The 25,377-nt window shown below is 41.4% G+C and overlaps 2 protein-coding genes across 5 annotated transcripts; one reads left to right on the forward strand and one right to left on the reverse strand.

Moving 5' to 3' along the window:
* Positions 1-326: 326 nt before the first annotated feature.
* On the reverse strand, positions 327-16,825 carry afg1la (AFG1 like ATPase a). Of its 2 annotated transcripts, none has more exons than XM_080413586.1 (14): positions 16,681-16,825; positions 14,924-15,126; positions 14,140-14,191; positions 13,951-14,052; positions 13,437-13,567; positions 13,172-13,271; positions 13,022-13,080; positions 11,390-11,472; positions 9,896-9,966; positions 9,101-9,142; positions 4,525-4,583; positions 3,993-4,133; positions 3,697-3,807; positions 327-1,459 (listed from the first exon to the last, which is right to left on the reverse strand). In XM_080413586.1, the coding sequence occupies exons 1-14, from the start codon at positions 16,775-16,777 to the stop codon at positions 1,319-1,321; spliced, it is 1,392 nt and encodes a 463-aa protein (XP_080269712.1). In that variant the 5' UTR covers positions 16,778-16,825; the 3' UTR covers positions 327-1,318. The 2 variants fall into 2 exon arrangements, with proteins under 2 accessions (XP_080269712.1, XP_080269713.1); XM_080413587.1 differs by having other exon boundaries at positions 16,664-16,819.
* Positions 15,674-24,811, forward strand: scml4 (Scm polycomb group protein like 4). Of its 3 annotated transcripts, none has more exons than XM_080413588.1 (9): positions 15,674-15,880; positions 18,657-18,763; positions 19,765-19,998; positions 20,345-20,474; positions 20,984-21,184; positions 21,670-21,831; positions 21,974-22,198; positions 22,710-22,858; positions 23,363-24,811. In XM_080413588.1, the coding sequence occupies exons 2-9, from the start codon at positions 18,761-18,763 to the stop codon at positions 23,486-23,488; spliced, it is 1,230 nt and encodes a 409-aa protein (XP_080269714.1). In that variant the 5' UTR covers positions 15,674-15,880; positions 18,657-18,760; the 3' UTR covers positions 23,489-24,811. The 3 variants fall into 3 exon arrangements, with proteins under 3 accessions (XP_080269714.1, XP_080269716.1, XP_080269715.1); XM_080413590.1 differs by lacking the exon at positions 18,657-18,763 and adding an exon at positions 18,980-19,321; XM_080413589.1 differs by lacking the exon at positions 18,657-18,763.
* Positions 24,812-25,377: the final 566 nt, after the last annotated feature.

Consider the following 25,377-nt stretch of genomic DNA (forward strand, 5'->3'; position numbering starts at 1 on the left):
TCGATTCATACAGTAAGCCTACGAATAAGAAGGAATCACAGTGTTGTAGCAGAATTACACATATGTTGTATACACAAAAACAATAATGTTTTTGTGTATACAAGTTTGTAGGAACCTTAAAACAATTAAACAAAATCAAGTTCACCTTTTGGAGGGTAAATAAGGCTCAGTCACTCACAGCACAAGAAACTTTTAAATAAACTGAAATTTAACATAACACAGTAAGAAGTGAGCACACATTTTAGGTTTTGACAAATATAAATTCCAACACATATTAGGCGTATGTGTTTGACATAAAACAACACCACAAGAGTCTGTTCTGCAGTCACTGAATTTATTACAGCGTTGTACTCATATACAACTTGAAAATTGATAACACTTTTAAAAACCATAAATAAATACATCTCAATAGAGATGATTTAAAATTTAAATATCTTCATAAAACCCATTTGGAATCTAATTTCCAAAGAAATACACATTTTCATAGATTCCCTCTTTCCTGGGGTGTATAAAAGTACAGTTGGACCATTACAGTGGAGTTGAGAACGATAAGCATATAGTTTCAGCAAAGTTTCATCCTTGATCTGACTGTACATATGTTCACTATGTAAAAGTGCAGAGTAAAATTAAAATAATTTGAAAAGATAACATAATATATTAATCTTGCATTGCTGCATTCCTCTGTACAAGGTGTACACACATACTGCATGTACATTAACCACAGGGTGTCCAAAATGTTTAGAATCATTAGGGATAAGTACTCATGACGTTTCAGTTGACACAAGACGGCTACGAATGGCACTGGATGTAACATGGGAGGATCACATCAGAAAGTGGACCTCTACGGTGGTCCACTGCGGGTCACAGAAGAGGATTTGAATGCAGGCACTACCACCACAGCCTTCAAGAACCTCCAACTCCCATCAGAGTAAACATCCTGTATCCACACTTCTTCAAGAATAACATCTCGACACGATACGGAAGTCAGACCCATACGCCATATTCTGCTGGTAGTCATTCATACAGTAGTTATCCCTGCATTGTACAGGCAGGCATCGCTGCTCAAGTTCTGATTAGATACCCCTGTGGCGGGCCCTGTTCCCAGTCAACCGGCACCTTTTTTTGACTAGTTTTTAAATCAATTCTCTCTATGATTCCAGACACTCTTTGAACACCCTGTAGGCTGTAGATCTATTCTATTTGTGTGGGTTCTGCTAGATGAGATGTGTTAAGACTAGTGTTCTGTTTGGACTGTTCTTGGTAGATAGAAGAGGTAAGCTTCTGAGAGCGCAGCTTTTGTTACGGAGCTTATTACACCTTATTTTGTTGAGGTTTGTATGCTCCTGTCCCCCTCAATCCAATACTCCTCAGACTGCATCTCGGTGAGACGAGACACTGTCCTCTGAAAGGCAAAGACCTCCTCTGATCCACTGAAGATGGACAGGTCACTGGCTGAGTCCTGTTGAACAGTAAAGCAGCACAATTATTTGGAAAACTAAAGCAATGTGGCTGTGCATTGTCAAAAGGAGGTGGTTTCCTTTTCTTTTATCAAGAAAAAATTTGTTAAACGGACAGTTCACTGATTTTGAAGTGGGAGTGTGTTTTTTCTGTATTTCTTCCCCTGTGACATCACCAAGGGGAAAACAGTTCTTCCTGGACTACAATGGTCCATGTTTCCTGTAGTTCAAGTCAGACCGGCCCCTTCAGCTGATGTTAATCACCTTGTTAAGACTGTCAATTACCTTGTCAGACTGTACCAATTGGTCAGGGAAGATAGAGGGGTGTGGCTCAAGTGTTTATTTTTTATTTTTTTAAGTTAGGCTTTTGTTTGGTATTTCTAGTTCATTATCCATTTGTTTTAACCTGTATTACGCAGTCATTTGTATTGTGTCTGCACATATTAGTGTGGTTATATGGTGTGTACATATCTTCTGTTATTGTGGGACAATGTGGGAGTGTCATGGTGCCCTTCACCGTGGAGGTGCTGGTAGACAAGGTAATTGACACCTTGGGCAGTCTTAACAACATGATTGACATCAGCTGGAGGGCCGGTCTGACTGGAACTGCAGGAAACATGGGACTACATCCAATGTGGAAAATAAAAGTGAGGTCCACACACTGGCCAAATAAGTTCCTGTTTATTGCAATTATAATATAATATTGCCAATAAACAGTGTGGACCTCAATTTTATTTGATTGTTGTTTGTCCTCCACCTGGCACACTTGGATATGCGAGCAGCCGTGCACTATTCTTCCTATCCACTACATCCAATGTAGTCGAGCTACACAATTGACTCGTGATGTCACAGGGGCACAAAATAAAAAAAACACAAAGAAATTAAAACACAAAACACACTCCAACATCATGTTAATTATGTCCTCAACATCAATAAAATAGGCTTTGGGTGCAAGATCGGTGAAGTACCGCTTCAAGTCAACTTGCTAAACAGAATCTATGACCCATTAGTTACAGTTTGTGGATGGGGAAAGCTTAAATTGAATTGAAATCAAACAATTTCTAAGTGTTAGAAACCCTCCCACCCACAACTTGTATATCCCCAGTCCCTAGCCCCTTTCGGGACCCTGTTTACCTTTTTTGTATTTGGGAAGGCGGTATCCAGGGTCCCTTGACGCTCAAACCACTCTCTCTCGTACTCGCGGCTACCACTGTCTGGTCTCGGGCTAATAATAGCTCGTCGCTTAGAAGTTGCAGAGATTTCTCAAAGGTACCCAGAAAAGCAATAGTAGCGCGCCCGAAAGCTGCATTAATCCGCACGGATCGGCGATGCCGTTTAACATTTGTAATAATTTAGTAAAACTTAAGCTCTCTCACACTCTGCTCCACTTCCCATGTCCCGCCTCCCCGCGTTGTGATTGTCATGCAAGCATGTAGGAGCTCGCCAATCAGAGGCAGTAACGTAGGACGCGCAGCTTGTCAGTCACCGCGGGGAGGCGGGACATGGGCAGTGGAGCAGAGTGTGAGAGAGGAGCTTAAGTTTTACTAAATTATTAAAAATGTTAAAACGGCATCGCCGATCCGTGCGGATTAATGCAGCTTTCGGGCGCGCTACTATTGCTTTTCTGGGTACCTTTGAGACATCTCTGCAACTTCTAAGCGACGAGCTATTAGCCCGCCTTCCCAAATACAAAAAAGGTAAACAGGGTCCCGAAAGGGGCTACCCAGTCCCCAACAAAAAATGATCCAGAAAATCTGTCATTCTGCATTAGAGCTTAAAACAAAAAATTCAACCAAACAATCACAATATTTTTAACCATATTGTACAGCACTAAGAACACTATGGCTCAGTGGGTGGCCCCAAGGGCACTAGCATAGCCATGGATAGAAGTTTGATTCCCATTTGGGCCACCCATGCTAGAATATATACTCAACCTCAAACCTCTCATGCAAACTACTGAAATCACAGTAACCTTTACTCTGAATGAATGACATTTTAGTCTAGGTGAGAAAGTAGAGACAGCTTGAGACCATTTTTCTTCAGAAGTGCTGGTGTCTTGTGAGTAGTTGCAACTGTTTGCAACTAACTTGAGGCTGTATCAATTGCTATGTGCTCACCCCTCCCCCTTGTCATGCCTTCCTGTTTGTAGTCTTCAGCCAGTTTGTTTCGCTACTTTTAGGAATCCCCAACCATGTCACATGAAAAACTGGTTACTCAAGAGCCAATTAACTTTGCTTACCCTTTTCAGGCCCAAATCGTCCATGAGAACATGGCTCTCATCATGATCATGATCCCCATCATGTACAAAAAGACCCTCCAATGGGTGATCAGCCAAAAGCACCACACGCACCTTAATAAATAGAAATATGCAAATGTTGTAGGTCTTCCAATAACCATTAAATGAACAAGTCAAAACAAACTACAGTACATATACCACATGATCAATATAATATGTCAAAGAAAAAACTCCAAAGACAAAATGATAGAAAATATACAATATAAAAAAAGAAAAACAATAACCTTGCATAATGTTACCTTATGGTCATAGAAAGCATCTATGAGTGTTATGAGCCGCCTGGCTTGTGATTTCTTGTTAAGCGTCAGGAGAGGAATGTGTCGAATGAAGACAGTGTCGAACAGTCGAGATATCTCCAGGTAGTCACTGGCCCCTAAAGGCTGAATCATCACATTAAATAACAGCCTGGGGTCAGTTCAATTAAGAAGAGTCAATAAACTTAGGACTTGTATTTAACAAAGGACTAAGAGAAGTACTGTGCATGTCATTAATACTGGCTAGTACAGATACACTTGCCATCTCAGTGCTATTGCAAGATCCGAGGTCACAAATGTCTGCACTGTCTTGACCTGAAAATGCTTGTTACGGGTTTCCTTTTCTAGTTGTGTACTGCACTGATCAAATGATACAACTTGCACTGAAACAAATGTAACAGCAGCTACAGAGAGCCCTGATTGTTTGTAGATCGGCTGTTCTTATACTGTTTTCAGGCAATATACCTTGGTAATCATTTATGATCATGCAATATACGTAATTCACAAAAGCACTTACCCTATCACACAACTCTTTAAATGTACAGTCAGCAATGGTCCCGCAGGCTTTGTCCAGACCTACTGTTCTGCCCTCTAATGGCAAGTGTTGCCAGAGCCACCTACTGGCCATTCAATTTATTGGCAAGTGTTGCCAGAGCCACTTTTATACAACAGGTGTACTGTATTGCCCTGATTAGGAGAAGCACACAGGTGTATGTGCTCTTAATTATGTATGTGCTCTGAAATTCTTCATTACACCATCTCTTGTTGACCAGTCGACAGCATTGTCTGTAAGTGTGATCTGTTCCTTTTTTCTTATGACAGGAGAATGTAGTTCTGATTTGTATGCAACTTTATTTCATGCATAATTGATTTGTTTTACATTTGCAATGGTAGATGAGGACTTTCACTGTGTAGATTAGCTCAGTGATTTACCTGCTTGGTTGTTTGTTTGTTTTATACAGACTGTCATTTTCTTTCTTTTTCTCTTAGTTTTACTCCATTTCTGAATGTACAACTGTGACAATAAACACCGGAGCTTGGACGCTACTTCCTGACTCCCATGTCATTTTTGAAAGGAGTTTGGCTGACTGTCTAACTATGTACACTAATGTACACATAGCAAGGACAGTACAGTAAAAAGACAAGACAGCAGCTGGACAACAAGCATTATAAGTGCACCACAGTGCAGCCATGGCTGATCAGAACAGTCCAGATGAGAAGCCATCTAGTGTCAGCTCGAAAGGCACACGCTCATCTAGAATATCTGTCAGTTCTGCAGCAGCTCTAGCACGAGCCAAAGCCGAAGCAGCACAGGCTCGTGTTTCTTTTGCCGCAAAGCAGCTGGAAATTAAGAAAGAGAAGGTCCGACTGCAAGCAGAGGCTGCAACACTGGAGGCCACACTGGAAGCTCTACATGTGGAGGAAGAAGCAGCAGCTGCTACTGCTGAAGCGGAGATACTGGAAGCTGCTGCAGCAGAGGAGGCAGATCACCACAGCAGTGCTCGTCGTAGCTCTCCATCACGCCAAAGCACTCACAGGCGGACAAGCGAGTATGTCCAGAACCAAGCTAGAATAAAATCAGATTCACTTTCCTCAGGGTCATTGCACGAAAACACAGAATCATCGCCACCAGCCCAACATGAGGTCACTCAGGTGAATCATTCACGCTGCACTGATGAGGCTCAATTCTCTGTTGTTGACGAGTGGACATCTGGAGAAGAGTTCCATCTCCTTCCGTCTATCCCATTGAGACCTGTCCCTCAATCTACTGCTCCCAATGGCTTGGACAGTAATCATGCCAATGATCAACACATCAACAATCAAATCCAGTCACAGTCTAACATGATGATGAACAAACCATCATATCAGACTCCCATCCAGTCACAGTCCAAAATGATGATGAGCAAGCCATCATATCAGACTCCCGGTCAGTCGCAGCCCAACGTGACAATGAGCAAGCAGTCCCCCATCCAGTCAGAGCCCAAGGTGACATTCAGTAAACCAGCCTGGCAGCCTTCCATCCATTCACAGCCGTCCCAACATGATCACACTCAAACAACTCATGCACAGACTCCTAACATGACAGACTTCGCTCAATATTTAGCACGCAGAGAACTTGTAAATACAGGGCTCACAAAATTTGATGATAGGCCCGAGAGCTTTAGAGCATGGGAATCATCCTTCTTTAATGCTACTGGTGGCTTAGGCTTGAGTGCTAGTGAGGAGTTAGATCTATTGTCATCATGGCTCGGAAAAGAATCATCAGTACACGCCCATAGGATCCGGTCCGTGTACATCAATAATCCTATCACTGCCCTTACAATGGTCTGGGCAAGGCTTAGAGAGTGTTACTGTGCCCCAGAAGTAATAGAGCAAGCCCTCTTTAATAAGCTAGACAATTTTCCTAAAATAGGTAACAGAGATTACTCAAAACTTCGAGAGCTTGGAGACCTCTTAATGGAATTGATGGCAGCCAAAGCAGATGGATACCTACCTGGGCTTAGTTATTTAGATACTCCCCGTGGCATAAACCCAATTGTAGAGAAGTTGTCCCACCCTCTCCAAGAGAAATGGATTTCTGTAGGCTCAAGATTCAAAGAAGACAACAGGTGCTTCCCCCCTTTTCATTTCTTTGCACATTTCATTTACAGAGAAGCCCAAATTAGAAATGATCCAGCCTTTGCCCTGTCCAGCTTCAGTAGTGGACCCTCAAAGTATGAGAAATCCATGTCAGGGTATGGAAACACGAGAATGCCCATATCTGTGCACAAGATAGATTTAGGTGCAACAACTGACTCCAGCACAGATGCAGCAAAGGAGGAAGAGGATCCTGGAAAACAATGTCCTATCCACCTTAAGCCTCACCCACTTGCAAAATGCAGAGACTTCAGAAACCAGACCATTGATGAACGCAAATCCTACCTCAAGGACAGGGGGATATGCTTCCGTTGTTGTGCATCTGTTTCCCACATTGCAAGAGACTGTAGGACAGTGCTCAGGTGCAGGGAGTGTAACAGCGAACGTCACAGCACCGCTATGCACCCAAGTCCTGCCTCTGAAACCAGTAAGCCGCCTATCGAAGAGCCTCAGCCTGATGATGAGGATAACGGAACCTCAATCACTACACCTTCAGTGAGCTCCTTTTGCACTGAAGTGTGCGGTCACAGTTTCACGGGACAATCGTGTTCCAAAATATGTCTCGTAAGGGTCTATCCACAAGGGCAGCGTGATCGTTCGGTAAACACATATGCCATAATCGATGACCAAAGTAACCGGTCATTTGCACGACCAGACCTTTTTGACATATTTAGCATTAAGAGCAGCCGAGCCCCTTACTCAATGAGAACCTGTGCTGGACACTTAGAGATGGTGGGAAGAAAGGCAGAAGGGTTCTGTGTGGAGGCAATTAGTGGAGGGGTGGCTATAGACTTACCACCACTGATAGAGTGCAGTGAAATCCCAAACAACCGATTGGAGATACCAACGCCTGAGGCAGCACTCCACCACGCCCATCTAAAGCCCATAGCACCACACATCCCAGCATTGAACACAAAGGCACAGATCCTCCTCCTGCTAGGGAGAGATGTTGTGAGGGTGCATAAAGCGAGAGAGCAAATTAATGGACCTCACGATGCCCCCTTCGCCCAAAGATTGGACTTGGGTTGGGTGTTGGTGGGGGATGTTTGCCTGGGCGAAGTCCATAAGCCTGAAATATGTACCTTCAAGACAAACGTGTTGGAGAGCAGGAAGCCATCTTTCCTCACTCCCTGCCCAAGTCTCATCCTCATGCGAGAGAGGGCAAGCTACGGCGGGGAGCAACAGGGTGCTTTCTACCACACAGCATGGGGGTACTCAGCTAACATGGATGAGCCAAAGACAGTGAAGCCAAAGCCCCTGGTGATCAGAAACACCATGTCCAAATCTGCCAGCACAATGACATGCCCACCCGCCAAGAAACTGGCCCAGTCTGTTCAGAAGGCCAGTTGCAGCACTGCTGCTCAGCCCCTTATGCTAAGCCAACCTTTCACTGATCCCCTGCAGCAACCTCATTCCCTCATCTCTGCCTCACCCACTTACGCACATAGAGCTGGTCTATTTCATCCAAACAAAGTACAATCGCAACCTGCAGCTCATGTCATCTTAAATGGACCCCTCAAACAGCAGAGCCTTCATAAGCGGTCCTTTCACTCTGCATCACAGAAACCAAACACCAGCCGTATTCACGGTCTTTCTCCAAAGGAACCCACGTCTTCAAGCAGACCCATTTCCAGTCCCCAGAAGCCAGACCTCAGCGGCTCATCGGGACAAACTCCAGGTCAACTGAGGAAGAGGAAGAAAGAACACCACTCTGAGGTCAAAGGCCACATGGAACCCATGGAACCTGCCAGCCCAAAGAAGTGCAATGGATCGACGTTACTATCCAAGGGGTAGTCAAGGAGTGTTTCAAACCCATATCAGATACCTGAAGACTGCTCTTTATTTCTCAAGTCATTATAATGTAAATATTGTAGTGGTGTCTAGTAGACACCAGGCGGGGAGTGTTCTGCCCTCTAATGGCAAGTGTTGCCAGAGCCACCTACTGGCCATTCAATTTATTGGCAAGTGTTGCCAGAGCCACTTTTATACAACAGGTGTACTGTATTGCCCTGATTAGGAGAAGCACACAGGTGTATGTGCTCTTAATTATGTATGTGCTCTGAAATTCTTCATTACACCATCTCTTGTTGACCAGTCGACAGCATTGTCTGTAAGTGTGATCTGTTCCTTTTTTCTTATGACAGGAGAATGTAGTTCTGATTTGTATGCAACTTTATTTCATGCATAATTGATTTGTTTTACATTTGCAATGGTAGATTAGGACTTTCACTGTGTAGATTAGCTCAGTGATTTACCTGCTTGGTTGTTTGTTTGTTTTATACAGACTGTCATTTTCTTTCTTTTTCTCTTAGTTTTACTCCATTTCTGAATGTACAACTGTGACAATAAACACCGGAGCTTGGACGCTACTTCCTGACTCCCATGTCATTTTTGAAAGGAGTTTGGCTGACTGTCTAACTATGTACACTAATGTACACATAGCAAGGACAGTACACCTACCTTCCTGCCATGCACATTCAGCACCCTTGGTCTCGTTACTGATGTGGAATAAGAAAGTATTACGGTATGTAGAAAAAAACACAGTGATGTAAAAGGTTTCAATTTAAACAAAATACTGTATGCATTTCCCAAAATCTCAGAATAACTGATTAAAGGGATATTTCACTTTTAAAAAAACTTTTGTTCATTTTATCGTCTACTCAGGCCTTTGTGAGCCCCCCGGACAGTTTTTAAGTTGCTCGATTCAGTATTTAGATATTTGATATTCATTTTATCAGACACGCCCCCTTCCTATACAAACCCATTGTAACTTCAAACTCCATTTTAACCATGTTAGATTCATCAAAAACACCCGTCCTTGGTTCTGGTGACTCACCCTGCCCCCCTAATACGCGAGGGGGCCGTGTTTTTTCAATTACTTTTTTCATTTTTTTTTTTTTTTTTTTTTGGAAAAAAAAAAAAAAAAAATACAATAAAAAAATAAAATAAAATAAATGAAAAAAAATATCGGAAAAACACGGCCCCCTCACGCATTAGGAGGGCAGGGTGAGTCACCAGAACCAAGGACGGGTGTTTTCGACGAATCTAACATGGTTAAAATGGAGTTTGAAGTTACAATGGGTTTGTATAGGAAGGGGGCGTGTCTGATAAAATGAATATCAAATATATAAATACTGAATCGAGCAACTTAAAAACTGTCTGGGGGGCTCACAAAGGCCTGAGTAGATGATAAAATGACCAAAAGTTTTTTTGAAAGTGAAATATCCCTTTAATACTGGTACACTACTTACTATCATTCTGCTTGAAGGCCAGTTCATCAAACATCTTATCCAGTGTGGCCTCTACATCAGGCTCACTTGAGCTGCAATAAAAAGTAGACAGGATTTAAATAGCAAAAATAAATATGCATTACAGGTGTTGTAGTCCTAAAACCCAGAAGTGAGTTTGCAATGGGTTACCATAGGATTTTTGATTCATGCAGAGAATAGGGTCTCTGATTATAATAAGCCTAAGAGAGTTTCTCGGTTTGTTGACATAAATTTCACCCACGATTATCTCAGTCATGAATTTTGAAACAGTTTGCCTGTGTGGTGTACAAAAATGTTTGTGTGGATATCATCTTGTTGTTGCACATTACATTAATATCATAAGCCTTTGTTGCTACAGAATGTATTTTCTTAAACTAGAGGTTAGGGCTGCCCACATCTAGAGTTCGGGCTGCTACACGGCCCTCACACCTACGTTGCACAGCCCATCTGATCGATAAGGCTGAGTCATAGTGTTGGGGGCTTTGTCAGGGTAGCCGTTGTACCCGTCCGTCTGTATCCCTTTTGTGCCCATATATGGCGATCTCTTTGTCCATCTGTCTACCTGAGTTGCTTTTATGTCCATATATGGAGATCCCTGACGTCATTAGTACATGCCCATACCCTGTATATTGGCATCCCCATATATGGGCATATTGGTTCCATATTGGAACCGTGGCTCAGGACAACCAGGTATCCATATATGCCTATATGGTCATATCAGGTTTGTTTATGGTTATGTCCGAGTCAAAGTGACACGCCTATATGGGTGTATCAGGTTTGTTTATGGTTATGTCTGATAGTGAGGTGGTCGTGGTCCACCCGCCAGCCTGCTCTCCCATTAGCCAATTTTGATATAGGAAGTATCCAAAACACAATGCAGAAATTCCATTGGAATTCAGTGGCGGGAACCCATGGCTGAGGTAACTTGCAGGTTAGCTGTCAAAAAGACATCACCCCAGGCTGTTTGTTGATTCATGTTTTTTTTTTTTTATGTTTGAGAGAGAATCATGTTCCTGTATCAGTTTTACGTTTCTTTGCCCAAATGTCAACCTATTACGTACCATCTAAAATAAAATCACTTCTTTCTTACGCCTTTGTCAATTCATAGAGGTCTGAATTTTGGCATACATAAAATCTGCATAAAAACAGCTATTTTAACTTTAAGCAGGTTTACAACTGCTTAAAGTTAGCAGGTGAACAAGTGAATAAAATGCGGCTTGGTAGACTTCATAAATGAAGGGGGGACCACCACCAATTGACAATAACACTTATGAAGCTACGTTTTTGGATCTATGCATGTGAGCAAGTACACAAAGTATTATAAATGTAACTGTGTTGTTTTACATTATTTTGCCTAATACAATTTTCAATCAATCAAAAAACAAACTGACAAAGCATAGACTGCTGGTTTACATGAAATTCTCCTCTTAACAGAGAATGGAACAAATCAATTCATTTGTATGATGTTCTATTTACAGGAAGTAAAGTTTTCCAGCAGATGGACGATTCCTTTTCCGGTAATCTATTCCAGAATCCAGGCGAAGAGTTTGGCAATATTGCTGCAATCAAGAGAAAAAAGATTACCATTAAAAAATTGTATAAGACAATAATAAATAAAAGTATTCACTAAGCAGTGGTACTGCTACATTTCAGCAATGCAACCTACAGTTGAGCAATAATTGGGACCAACACAGGTAATGATGTGGAACCATCTTTATGCTGATGAATGCTGCAGTATTTTACAGTGGGCCTGTTCAGAGTTTGTATTCAAATCCATCATGGGTTGATTTGGCTGCATTTGGCTCCATCCTTGACATATTTTGGGACCTGATCACTCCAACTTTCAGAGGTGGCCTGGGACACATATTGTATTTTCCAAATATTGTAGTGAATGCAAATGTGTCCCGTCCACATTAAGGATCACCTGGTCAATAATATTGCATGCCAAGTTTGCCTTTACAACATAGCAGAGGCAAAAGCAGGTATTGGTCACTTCATCCTTTTTCTCATCTCCATAGTTCTCAAATGAAGTGAGATGGCATTGTCCACACTGCCTGAGAACTTTGAAAGTGCAGTGTAAAGATCCACAGCACACTGAAATTACTTTACAGATTCTGTTTTTAAATATTTATTTCATGCTTGCAAGGAGCATGTGCTTTCACTGGTCTGTTGTGGACCCGAGCTAAAATAAATAAATAAATCATTTGAAGTAATTTCATTGTGCATTGGATATTTTTCACTAGACATTTCTAGGCCATTGTATGTTATGTATGAGAACGACTTGTTTTCTCCATTTAATAATCAGTTCTTTGGAACTGAAAAGATTAAAAACATAAAAGGAGACCCACAACCAGAATAAAAATAGTAAATATACTGTAGGAGATGATTAAATAATTTAAATCCAATTTTCAAATACAACAATATGTTTCAACACAAGCCTTTCTCAACATCATGTAGAATGTAGTTGCTTATGCTGAAACGTTAAACAAATGCAAGTGACATGGTCGTTGTCTTAAGCCTTTTAATTCAGAGAGCGGACACCTGTTAAATGTTTTTTATTTAATGTTCCTGCACCCAACAAGCACATGATTATAAGGGGATGTCTGCATGGGCAACTCCAATTAAACTTAATTGTTTCTTGTGGTGTGTGAGCCTTGTTGTTGCATTCACTATAAATGTGGATTGTGGAAAGGTCACAGTCAAAGCAAGGTTACTTTCTTTTTACATGAAACCATGTCACAAAGACGAACAAAATGTTGTAACCTTTCATCAGTCAACTAAATTCATACTCCAGTATAGCCTACTGTATATATTGAGAGTATGTGAAACATCTTTAGTGAGTCAGTTTACATGGTGAGAGACAATTCTGTGAGCGTGGTTATTTGAATATTAAGTGGGGACATTAGACCAAATCAAAAGCGGTCACTCAAGATACATTTGAGAGGCATTCTAATGAAAGGTGTGAAAATAGCAATCTGTCTCAACTGGCTGTAAATGCAAACTGGATTCACAGTATATGAACGAAAAACACAAAAATGAAAAATGTTATACAAAAAACTTCGACAAAGATGCAGCCTAATGATGATATACAATTGCAGAACTCCTTACCTGCAACACAGCAATGAAAGGTACAAAGTTGACCCTCTGTAGTCCATTTTTATACAAGTCTAAGGGAGAAGAATTGGCCTTTGAGATTTTTAATTGCTTTGATTATTTGTCATAAAATTACCAGAAATAAACCAGGAAACATTTACTTACCTTCAGGAGGACGATTAGAAGTGGCTACTACAACAACGCCATTCAAAAACAAGTTCTCGAAAAGCTGCTTGAGAACCATGGCATCAGCGATGTCCGTGACCTGTAAGATTGTGTTGTTTTCACCCAATACTTTATCAGTTATCCTGTAACTTAATGGCTAGAGCATTGTGCCAAAACTGACAAAGTTCAGAGTTCCATTCCCACAGAAGCCAGTCGTACTAGTATGGTGTGTAAACACATAGAAAGGTCTGTGTTAAGTCATTACCTGAAACTCATCAAAGCACAAAACGCAAGCCTCTTCACTAATCTCCTCAGCGACAGGTGCAATTGGGTCATAGGATTTGCCCATTTTCCCCGCTTTCCTCTTTGGCATACTCTGTTTCAGCCGATGTATCCCTACAATGAAGTGGAGAAATAAAATCCAATCTAGCCTCTAACTGCTGTACCAACAAAGTAGTGTGTAGTTTGATGATACATACAAAAAGAAAAACACAAAACACGGACACTCACATTAAGCCTGATTTATACTTAGTTGTGTGGCAGTGTTGCACAACGAAAATAGCAGATCTTCAACCTCACAACGCTGAGCTTGTTGATAGGCTATTTTTGATGCGTGACACAATGTACAACCAAGTATAATTCAGGCATAACACTACCATTCCCATAATTTGATATGACATCATCTAGGATCAAAATATTGCCACAAAGGAGAATTCAAGTCAGTGCATTCAAGTCAGACTTTTACAAAGAGATTTTCATAATATAATAGTAATACCCACGTCTATGAACATCCAACATGAAGCCATGAAAGTGAACCCTCTTTTTCTTCTCCGTCTCAACATGTGAATAAAACATGTCCATTACCATTGTTTTTCCTGTGCCTGGACAATACAGAGAATACATAATTTAGGAACATTAAAAACTCTACTTTATTATAATTAATAATACTGCTAACATCAAGTACTTACCAACATCTCCATAGATATAGTAACCTTTTGGTGGTATAGGTTTTGTGAAAAACTGTCAGGAAAAAAGCAATACAAACAAAAAAACATTGTTAAATAAATGCTCTATCGGTTAGTTGTGGTTTATGAATATAATAAATGTATCTGTAACTCACTTTATATTTGAACCTAATCTCAAAGTGCTACATGTTAAAAACAGAGCAAAAAAACTATAATAATAAAACAGTGAAATGAATACAATTCAGATCAAAGGTCAGCTAAACACAGTTAAGAAGAAGTTAAAAAGGTTAAACAAACACACATGGTATCACCATCTAGGAGTCCATCTAGGCAAATGCCTTGTTAAAAAAGGAAGGTTTTTAGTCTCCTTTTAAAGGTGTCAACGGACTGCTCTCAGATGGTCAGGGAGGGCATTCCACAGTTGAGGAGCAGCTGAGCAGGAGCCCCCATGGTGCGGAGCTTCGTCATGTGGGGTTTGAGTGTGTTTGAATTTCCAGAGCGGAGGGAGCAGGTGGAGGTTGGGGGTTTGAGGAGTTCCTTTAGATAGGAGGGGGCATTGCTGTGGATGCACTGATTGATAGGTAAGGAGGGAGACCTTGTACTCTCTATCCTGCGATATGTTCATATTTCCCTGCTCTCATCAGGATCCTAGCAGCACTTTTCTGAATGTACTGGAGCTTCTGGAAGCTCTTGCTAGGGATCCCAAATATGAATGGAATATGAGCCATTTGTATACATTAGCACCAGGTCTTAATGGGTCAAGAATGCAGCCTTAATACCGCCATACCTTTGAAAAGAACGACGTCGGTGTGTTCGTGTACCCTCTCAGAGTTTTGCGCATCTGATCCAACGTCTGCACCACCGCTTTCTGATGCTCATCTTCCCGCAGGCTGCCATCTCTGACCAGACTGTTGTAGTGCTCCAGTGGCCCGCTGAAGCTGCCGTTTGCACTGATGTCCTCAGCCGCCTGCTGTGCACTCGCAGAATAACCTTGGGAATAACAGTGGTGTAACGTAACTAAGTACATGTACTCAAGTGCTGTACTTAAGTACAATTTTTAGGTCTTTTACTTTGATGCAGTATTTCAAAATTTCAATATTTTTTAAATTACTTCTACTCCACTCCATCTCAGAGGCAACTATTGTACTTTTACTCCACTACAATTAATTGAAACATAAGTTATTCGTTACTTTGTAGATTTTTATTATTACTACAAAACACATTAACCACTTAAGCCCTATATATATTTCGGCCATTTGAAAAGAGCCGATCTACAAGCTCATAATGTGTCCCGATGCGAAGCATTGTGAGCTTGTAGATCTGCCATTTTCAAAATATGTTTATACATGTTGAACTTGTGGAATGGGGACATTCTGTATAATACCAATACTTTTGTACTTTTATTCAAGTAAAATTTGAAAACCGGGCTTTTACTTGTAACAAGAGTATTTCTACATCGCAGTATTGATACTTTTACTTAAGTAACAAATCCAATGCGAGTACTTTTTCCACCACTGGGGAATAATAACCACACAGATCATGGCGTCAGGTCCATTTTTCCCCAGGTCTCTTTCCCCTCTCACAGTATGGTTCATATGTATGTGGTCATTCCAGCATTAGTCTATAACAGACGATGTCCAAAGGTTATATGTCGACTAGCCACTGTTAAATAACGTATTAGTACAGACAACTTAACGAACAGTACTTGGAGGATAAGAACATCAAGGTGGCTTAACTTCACGAGGTAAGTTTATTCCGAAGTTTAAGTATTCAGAGATGTGTTGACGTAAACTCGCGATGTTATTTAGAATACAGCAGTTACTGTAGCTCACTGTCACTTAGCTCTGGTCCAGACCGTTATAGCGAGTTCTCTCTAACGCTCTGTTAGGAGAGGGTGCATTTCCCATGGACTGAAAATTCCACTACCGTGCGAGGTCTCCAACTTTAGTAAAAAAAATAAAGAATGATTTCGCTACTCACCGAAATAAAGGCTGTTTTGAGTTGTTGAAAGTCTATTCTCCAGGGTGGGAAGCCTCTCAGGACCCCACCTTCTCTGTATAATACACTTTTGGGCCAGAAAATAAAATATGTCCTCCAGACGGAAATGTATTAATTAACTCCACTGCGCCCTCTACAGATCTGGTCAATGGTAATTTATATTGACCAGATCTGTAGAGGGCGCAGGTGAGTAATTAAAATAATTTCCGTCTGGCGGACATACTTATTTTTCTGCCCAAAAAGTGTATTATACAGAGAAGGCTTGGTCCCGAGAGGCTTCCCACCCTGAAGAATAGACTTTCAACAACACAAAACTGCTTTAACTATTTTTTACTAAAGACGGAGACCTCACACGGTAGTGGAAAGGTCTATGAGCAGAGCAGCGGGCATGGCAGCGCGTTAAGAGAGAACTCACTAACGCTGTGGACCAGAGCTACAGTTACTGTAGCTCACTGTCACTTAAACAACGTCGTTCACTCAAAACCACTAAACAAACATTTATCACAATGTGACCATCAAAGTAACTCACCAAAATAATAGTCTCACCTCGTCTGGAAAGGTCTGCCAAAGCCTTTAATAACGTTCTCGAATGATATCGTCCTGTAAACACGTATCGTGAGCCTAGTAGAATTGGGGGTGACATCTTTACTGTGAAAGCAGAGCTGTATGCGCGTCGCCATCTTGGTTTGAGTGTTGCCAGGTTTTGAGAGCGAACCAAGCAACCAGGTCTATGAAAACAAGCCCAAAAGAAGCGACTAGGTTATGGTATGGCTATTTGAGAATAGCCGATCTACAAGCTCACGATGCAACGCGTTGTGAGCTTGTAGATCGGCTATTTTCAAAAAACAAAATAAATGGGGGTAAATCTTATAAACCACTGGTTTATAAACAACATTAGGAAACAAGACCAAATACCCAACTACACTACAGAAACAAGTAAAAAAAAAAAAAACACAACCCGCAACTACCAATATTTACACTCAAATTTACAGGGGGGGGGGGGGGGGGAGCCAAAAGTCGTTTGTAATAAGCGGACATGGCAACACTGCTTGGTTTCCAATTTCGTTGAAAAGCTTTATTAGCAAAACAAAACAAAGCAGGGCCTAGTCATTTATCCAGCAGAGGGCACTGTTTCATTCAATGTACTCTGTATTTCATACACCTGTAATTAGCAGCATAATTCATGTGGATCCATGAATTTAATTTAGCAATGGAAAAATAAAATGTCCTTGTCCTTACACAGCCGAATTGATTAGCAAACCACATAATATTGGTTGAAACATATAGATTATGTGGGGTCTCAACGTTTTTCCAGGCCAAGGACCCTTTGGCTGAGAAAGAGGGAGACAAAGCAGGGATCCCCACTGCATATATATTGTATACAATTGTATTGTTTATGGAACTTTTTTCTCTTCTTTTAGAAAGCCTTCAATGCAACTTGATAAGAGGCTTTCAAAGCCAGCTCATCATATTTAGTTGATCATGTCATCAACGTCTGTTGACTGCTGAGAGATTCCACACGTTTTTCATTTAAATGCCTATGGGTTGCCTCCAAGCGATGCTGCAACTTTGCTGGCTACATAGATTCGTTTGACATCACCTTAATCAGTTTTGTGAAAATGTAATGTTTTTTGTTTGTTTGTACATTATATTTTATTTGCCAATATGCTGGATTCATGTTAAAGTGTATTTTCAAAAGAATGTTTTGTTGAAAACAAACAACAGAAATGTTACTATCACACAAACATTTGTTGGCCCCACTGTACTAACACTGAGGATCCTCTAGATTATGACATTACTAAAAAATAATAAATAATAATAATAAATAGATTACAAATGTTTCAATGATCAAATGTGTTACTGGGGAGAGAAATAAAGTAGCACCTAGCACCATGTGATATAAAACAAAGTCCAACAGCCTACTTGAAAATGTTCGGGTGACAAATGTTGATTGCAATGCAAATAATAGTCATAAAAATAAGAATAAATCACAGCAAAAAAACTCAAATAGATCCAAATAAGTACTCTGGTAGTAAGCTACTCACAAGGACATCCATTCGCGTGTGAACTCACATACACTAACACGCACCAGAGAGAAGGGTAGAGGTTAAGAACTTCATTTAATATTTCTATTGTCTCAGACTTTTAAATGCATTTTACATTGTCACTAGCAGCACAAGGCTGCCCTCAATCTAATTAGGCCTATATATACGCAGCTCTGAGCTTCAGCTGCAGACAAAACATAAGAGATAGCATTCAGGGTGTTACAGACTTACAGGCTTGTTGCCATGACAACAGAGGAGCCATTCTCTCTCTCTTCCCCCTCTCCTTCTCTGATACACACACTGTGTGTGTGTGTGTGTGTGTGTGTGTGTGTGTGTGTGTCTCGCTCTCTCTCTCTCTCTCTCTCTCTCTCTCTCTCTCTCTCTCTCTCTCTCTCTCTCTCTCTCTCTCTCTCTCTCTCTCTCTCTCTCTCTCTCTCTCTCTCTCTCTCTCTCTCTCACACACACACAAAATTACAGTGGAATCTGCCTTGCCTTGAGATTCGTGCTCTGCTATTGGAAGCACGCAAATATAGAAAACAGAAAGGCAAAAGGGATACTCTTCAGACCTTATTTATTTTTTGATGGTGAGTGCATAATAACCTAAAGTCATTTGTTTACATATTCTCCTGCGGTCTTTGTGTTTGAATGAGAAATAAAATAAGAATGCACCATAACAAGCATGCCATCATTTCAGAGATTTCAAAGTGCATTTCATTCACCCCTTGCGATATGTGCCGCTAAACGGGAGACATGCCACATGTTTCTTTCCTTGAGGCTTGCTTTTTTTTCTCCAAGATTAGGCTGAAAGCTGTCATCGTAATGGTAATTCATAGCTGTGTAGCCATGGTGAAGTCAATTTCACCCCCTCCCGTGGCTGCTGCTGAATGCATTAGTCTAATGAGATGTCTGCAGCCAGTGTGCCGAGCAGCAGCAGCAAGCAGCGGCAGCGGCAGCGGCAGCGGTAGCAGCAGCAGCAGCAGCATAGACCTTAAAGAGACACAGGCAGGGAGAAACACATACAGCACAAGATGGCTTTCACAGCCTTGTGAGGTTTTCTTTTTGCTCCATACTCATCCTCTGGGCTCCTGGGACCTGAAACAATAGGGGCTTGGTTCTGAGGCATTCACAATAGAAGACAGCAGGTAATGGAAGCTCCCATGGTGTATGGTGTGTTATCATAGCAGGATGGAGGTGCTGTTTCCTCCACAGAGCTTATGCATGGCTGCCTCTTTGTGTTGTTTGATTACGGTGCTCCACTAAGTGCTCTCTCTTTTGTATCTCTCTCTCTCTCTCTCTCTCTCTCTCTCTCTCTCTCTCTCTCTCTCTCTCTCTCTCTCTCTCTCTCTCTCTCTCTCTCTCTCTCTCTCTCTCTGCATTGCTCCGCTGAGTTTTCTGCAAACTGCTGATGTTATGATGCTGTTGCCACCCGGTCACGCCATTAAATGTGCACGTTATTGCTCTGCATCAATGCCAACAGAGCACTGTAATAATATAATATCATGGTGGCCTATCATTAGCCTGTTTGGTTTGTTATGGATTGGGTGAAATGCAAAATGTGTTTTGCTTTTCTCCCCCATGTCTCCAGCTCCAAATGAGTGTACCTGCGGCAACAGCACAGAAAGCAGACAGCAACAGTGAGATGCAATCGGCCGCAGTGACTCCCTCCTTCATCCCGAGCCAGTCAGGAAAGATACCAGGCAGGAAGCGAGGGAGACCCCCGCTCCGCAATGTCGCCAAAATGGATTTTCCAAACCGTTACCCAGAATCCCTCCCTCCCCTGAAAGTACCAAAGAAGAGAGGGAGAAAGCCGGGCTTCAAGGTCAGCTAGATGGGGGGAAAGGGGGATGAGATGTATAGTCTGTGCATACAGCTTGTTAAAAATGCATGTGTACACAAAGTCTCCATTGCCCTTCGGATTTGTGTGGCATCCCGGTCAGTTAGCCTTTGTTCTTCTGTATTCAAATACTGCTGTATGTAAATAGTAATTTGCATGAAAAGATTATCCCTAATGTTATTGCTCTTTAACGTGTCAGTGGATGCATATCTGCAACAGTAAAGTATAAAACTGTGCTATGTATGGTAGCTTTGGCCCAATGTAGTAGTTAGCCAAATCCTGCACTCACATAGAACAAAATAACATGTGCTTTCTGTCTGTCCACCTGCAGCTGAAACCCAGGATGGTGATGACGCCCTTGGCCATTTCTCCACCCAGCAGCACCCCTGAACCTGACATGAGCTCCATTCCTCAAGATGCTGCCACCATCCCCCACTCTGCCACACCCCAGGTGCTTACAGGTAAGACAGAAGACACTCACAGGAGGACGGACTGCACGGTTATGTCCGGAGTGTTCATTTCAAGCCTTATTTATACTTTGTTGTACTACGGTGTAGTGTAGTGCCAAAAACAGCTGGTATTTTTGGCATACGATGGAGTATAAATTTGCTCTGATGGACCCATAAAAGGGTAAATTCTTACCTGATTGTACTGTGTTGTGTGGCTTTCATCTTGTCCCAACTTAGATGCAACCAGATGCAACCTAGATGCAACTTACACACACTATAGTGTGTGTATAGCAACGTAAACAGCATAAAATACTGTTCTGATTTCTTTCACAACACTTGGACCTCATAAATCAAGCAAGCAGAGAGATTTAAGTAAAGCTCTCTCGCCCTTCCGTTCTCTCCATCCTTCTCTGTTTCTCTCTCCCATTCCCTCCCTCGCTTTTTCTCCCTCTGACCGTGCTCTCCTCCCATCTCTCTCCTGTACTTTATTTGCCCTCCCTCTACCACTTTACTGCCTCCAGTCTGTATCTACATTAACAAGCAAGCCAACACAGGCCCCAACCTGGACAGGAAGAAGGTCCAGCAGCTCCCGGATCACTTTGGGCCAGACAGGCCCTCTGTGGTGCTCCAGCAGGCCGTCCAAGGCTGCATCGACAGCGCCTTCCAGCAGAAAGCCGTGTTCACTCTCCTTACACAAGGCTACGGGGGAGAGAAGATATCAGGTATCACACAAGGAGCCGTACGTTTTTAACCACTGAGCCACTTAACTACAAAGAAATGTCTCAATTATTTCAAAAATAGGCTAGCTGATCTACAAGCACAACTAACGCGCCACAGCGTGATGCATTGTGAGCATGTACATGTAGATAAGATAAGCTATTTTCTTTTGATGGACAAATTGCCTGAATCTTTGTATTATTTCTGCCTATAATGACATAATTGGGATGCCAGGGTTAAAGTGGTCTAAGCCTGACACCGTTGCACAACCAAAAGGGCAGACCTACAAGCTTACCATGGTGAGCTTGTAATTTTGGTGAGCCTGCAATTTTCGCCACGTGACACCGGCGTATGCATTGTATAAATTAAGCATATAGGCCTAGGCTTTTTCTTTTAATTGTCACCTATTATGACATGCCCAAAATAGGGACGCCAGGGTTAATGTGGTTTAATTTTTCCCTCAAGTGTTCATATGCTTTGCTTTTTCCAGCTACATTTGATGGGAAACAGCACCTTCTGAGTCTCCCTGTAGTGAACAGTATCGGCTATGTGCTACGTTTTCTGAAGAAGCTATGTCGCAGCTTGCATTGTGAAAACCTCTTCAGTGACCAGCCCATCACACAGCATAACGGTGGCTCCTATCAGTCAGATGGTATTGTACTATCCTGTCCTCATAGATTACAGCCTTTTAAAGGGGAAATCCCTGCAGTGCTTCTACAAACTGCAATGAATCTACTGGGAAATGAAGTTTATTGCAAAGGTAACGGTGTCTGTCTTGTTTCCAACACACACAGCTGAAACAGCTATGGCTGATGAGTACCATCTAGACCAGTCAGATGCTAAGCGCTACTCGGTGGATCCAGGTGATTCTGCTTTCAGTTCCATAACCTCCTCGTACTCACCAAAGCCCTCCTATGGGTTCCGCTCGTCACAGCAGTTCTCCAACGGCTCTGCCCCCATGGGCATGTGCAGGCAGACGGCCAGCAGCCCCAACACGTTCCTGGAAAGCAACAGGACAGGTGAGTGTTCAGTGGTTCATGAGAAGTAGTGTTATCATGTGTAATAGACCAGTGGTTCTCAAAGTGGGGTTCAGGGAGGTCCTTGAGGTGGTTCCATGGGGTCCCCAGCTAAATAAGTTAATATAGCATCAAAATCAGTATAACCACTTTAACCCTATATACATGGGCTATTTGAAAATATCCGATCTACAAGCTCATAACGCGTCAGTGCAATGCGTTGTGAGCTTGTAGATCTGCAATTTTCATACAATTCTAATGTGTCAACAACACAAATCTTCTCTCGTGGGGGTTCCTGGCACAACATCTTTTCAGATGGGGGTCTTTGGCCAAATACATACATTTAGGAGTCCTTGACATGGAAAAGTTTGAGAACCACTGTGACCAATGGCAGTATGACAGTTTACTGTTATTCGAGTCATCAGTGTATCAGCAACTCTCTCTGCTTCCTTCCATCCCCTTTCTCCCTCTGCCTCCTTCCATCTATCTATCTAACTCCCCCCTCTCCTACCAGGAGGTTATAATGCATCTTCTGAGTCCCAGGAGTCCAAGGCCCCTCCTAGTAAGGACCCATCTACCTGGTCTGTGGACGATGTTGTCTGGTTTATTAGAGATGCTGACCCTCAGGCCCTGGGCCCTCATGCGGACGTCTTTAGGAAGCATGTAGGTTTTGCCAATGTTTATGGAAGACTTGAATTCATGATGAATGAATGATATAATAGCACCTTTCATACACAGAATGTAATTTACAGTATTGAGAAATATTGTAGTTGAGTTGAGTACAAAAAACAAAAACACAGTAGTAATGCATTGCCATATAATGGCATTAAATGATCAAAATAAAAAGAAAGATGCTCGTTACTTATTCGTACCGGTGAGATAAAAATATTGGCTTATTGAAAGTGTCTTGTTATAAAAGGAGCAGAATAAGGAACAGCAAATTCAAGATGACAAGCAGAGACACAATAGAACGGGTTCAGAGAGTATAAAAGATAACAGAACATGTCGGGGGAGAAAAACAATATGCCTCATTTCTCTCTTGATTTAACCAGCTAGAATAAATGTCCAACAGAGCATGTGAATGTACTGTACATACTGTATATATAGCACATGTTGTGATACAGTATATTTCTCATTGGTTTAACACAAACCTCTGTTTTTTCGCAGGAAATTGATGGCAATGCTTTGTTGCTCCTTAAGAGCGACATGATTATGAAATACCTTGGACTGAAGCTGGGACCCGCCTTGAAACTCTGCTACCACATCGATAAACTAAAGCAGACGAAGTTCTGAAAACGTCCCGATATCATTTTCTTTCACAAAAGGGTGGAATGATCCAAACAATACATTTCACTGACAATTTTGCATTTCATAATGTCTTGTGTTGATGATCCAAATATTCAGCCTTGTTTTTCTTAATAGTAATTAAAGTCTTCATTTAGTATGATTTTAGCACAGATTTGGAGTGAACAATTCTCAGCTTGTGGATTGTATACCCAACACACATATGTAACAGAGGGGACAAGACCAGTACCCTGGTCTCCTACTGTAACTCAGTGCCACAGACCTACAGTACAGCTGCACAGTAAAATATGTGGTGTTCATTTACAGTAAATCTGAGAGTTAAATTAACACTGCACATTTTCCTTTGCTTGTGATGCAGTGCTTTTATTGCTTGACAAGATATGTATTATAGGATACAAATGATACTTCAAGTGTTCACTTTTCTGAAAACTCACAAGGTTTTACCTTGTTTATTAAGTTGAAGACGCATCCATTCTATAATCCAATGGGAAGCCGTACATTCTCTGCTATGGTGGTTTTATTATCAAGAGGTTAAAAAATCATTTTGATACTATTTTTTCACATCACTGTGTAAAAAAAGGCCATTTGGTTAGTGAAATAATCATTCTTTGTAATATCATTTTAGTACAAAACAATATAGCTGAAACAAGACAAATGATAGCCAATATAGTAAGACAAAGAAATTCTCTGATATACTGTACTCTCGTGATATAAGGGAGAGCATTGTGAATGTTATACAATATCTATGTTTGAATTATGCAAGATTAATACAGACCAACTCCACTGCAAAAAAATCCTGGGTGATGTAAATTTAACTCTGAGAGTATTCGGTTAAATTAACACTCGGGATTTGACAGTGTATCCCCATAGCCTATCATGTATACTCATGAAAAACAGATTTTTTAATCCCCAATGTTTATATGTTTTTAACGAGCATTAGTGTTGAAAGCCGAGGTAGAGAATGACTGACAAACACCATAAATGTCACACAAGAACACCTAAAGGCTATAGTATTGCTTTTGTATGCCATTTGTGGCATACAGTATGCATCCTTTTTTAATCAAATAACCTTTGTAAGTGAATGCTGCTGTAAGATGTATTACATGTAAGCCATGCCAAGTGAGATCAAGCTAGGGTGTTTTATTTTGAAAAATCATTATGAAGAATTTTAGAGGAAGCTGAGTGGATCATATTCTATTCTGGTGCTAAAGTTATCTATGTATTTGACTGTTTGCTTTTTGTGTTTGTGAAATGTAAATGAAATCATGTGTATACTGTACCGTATGTGAGTATTAAATTAATTAATCAAGTTGAAAAAAAACTGTGTGTGTGTGTGTGTGTGTGTGTGTGTGGAGATGTTTGCTAGCAGTTATAACACTATAAGACCTCTTCAAAATGAATCTTATTTTGGATGAGGATTGATTGAGGATATCATCTGAGCATGGTTTATTGGTGTGACTGCATGTTTAGTCTGCATTATCGGCAAGATGTGAGAATGATGGTAAAAATGAATGATGCACATATTTCGATGTGATTCCAGAGATGATAGCTGTAAGAAAAATTCTGAATTTTGCCTTAAATCCCCCAAGCCCGGTTCACATGTAGAGAGCCAGTAGGCCTACAGTCATGTCCACGTCGCCTATACAGTGGTTCTCAAACTTTTTCATGCCAGGGACCCCCAAATTGACACTTATTAGCCCGTGGACCCCCATTTCAAAAGATATGCCAGGGACCCCCATAAGAGAAGATTTTTATGGCTCTAGCAGTGATTCTCAACCATTTTAATTTCAAGGACCCCCAGTTTGACATGCATTAGGCTACGGACCCCCATTTAATGGCATTTCTATCACTTGGACCGCAATTTATATGGTAAAATC

The sequence above is a fragment of the Gymnoscopelus braueri genome (genome assembly GCF_963280865.1).
Source record: "Gymnoscopelus braueri genome assembly, chromosome: 19".
NCBI lineage: Eukaryota > Metazoa > Chordata > Actinopteri > Myctophiformes > Myctophidae > Gymnoscopelus > Gymnoscopelus braueri.

Coding starts and splice junctions, on each gene's coding strand:
- afg1la (XM_080413586.1), bottom strand. CDS start 16,777: ATGTCACCCCCAATTCTACTAGGCTCACGATACGTGTTTACAGGACGA. Junction 4,134..4,524: donor TTAAAGAGTTGTGTGATAGG/GTAAGTGCTTTT, acceptor GTGATGATTCAG/CCTTTAGGGGCCAGTGACTA. Junction 3,808..3,992: donor ATGCTTTCTATGACCATAAG/GTAACATTATGC, acceptor CTATTTATTAAG/GTGCGTGTGGTGCTTTTGGC.
- scml4 (XM_080413588.1), top strand. Junction 20,475..20,983: donor CACACCCCAGGTGCTTACAG/GTAAGACAGAAG, acceptor TACTGCCTCCAG/TCTGTATCTACATTAACAAG. Junction 22,199..22,709: donor CCTGGAAAGCAACAGGACAG/GTGAGTGTTCAG, acceptor CTCTCCTACCAG/GAGGTTATAATGCATCTTCT.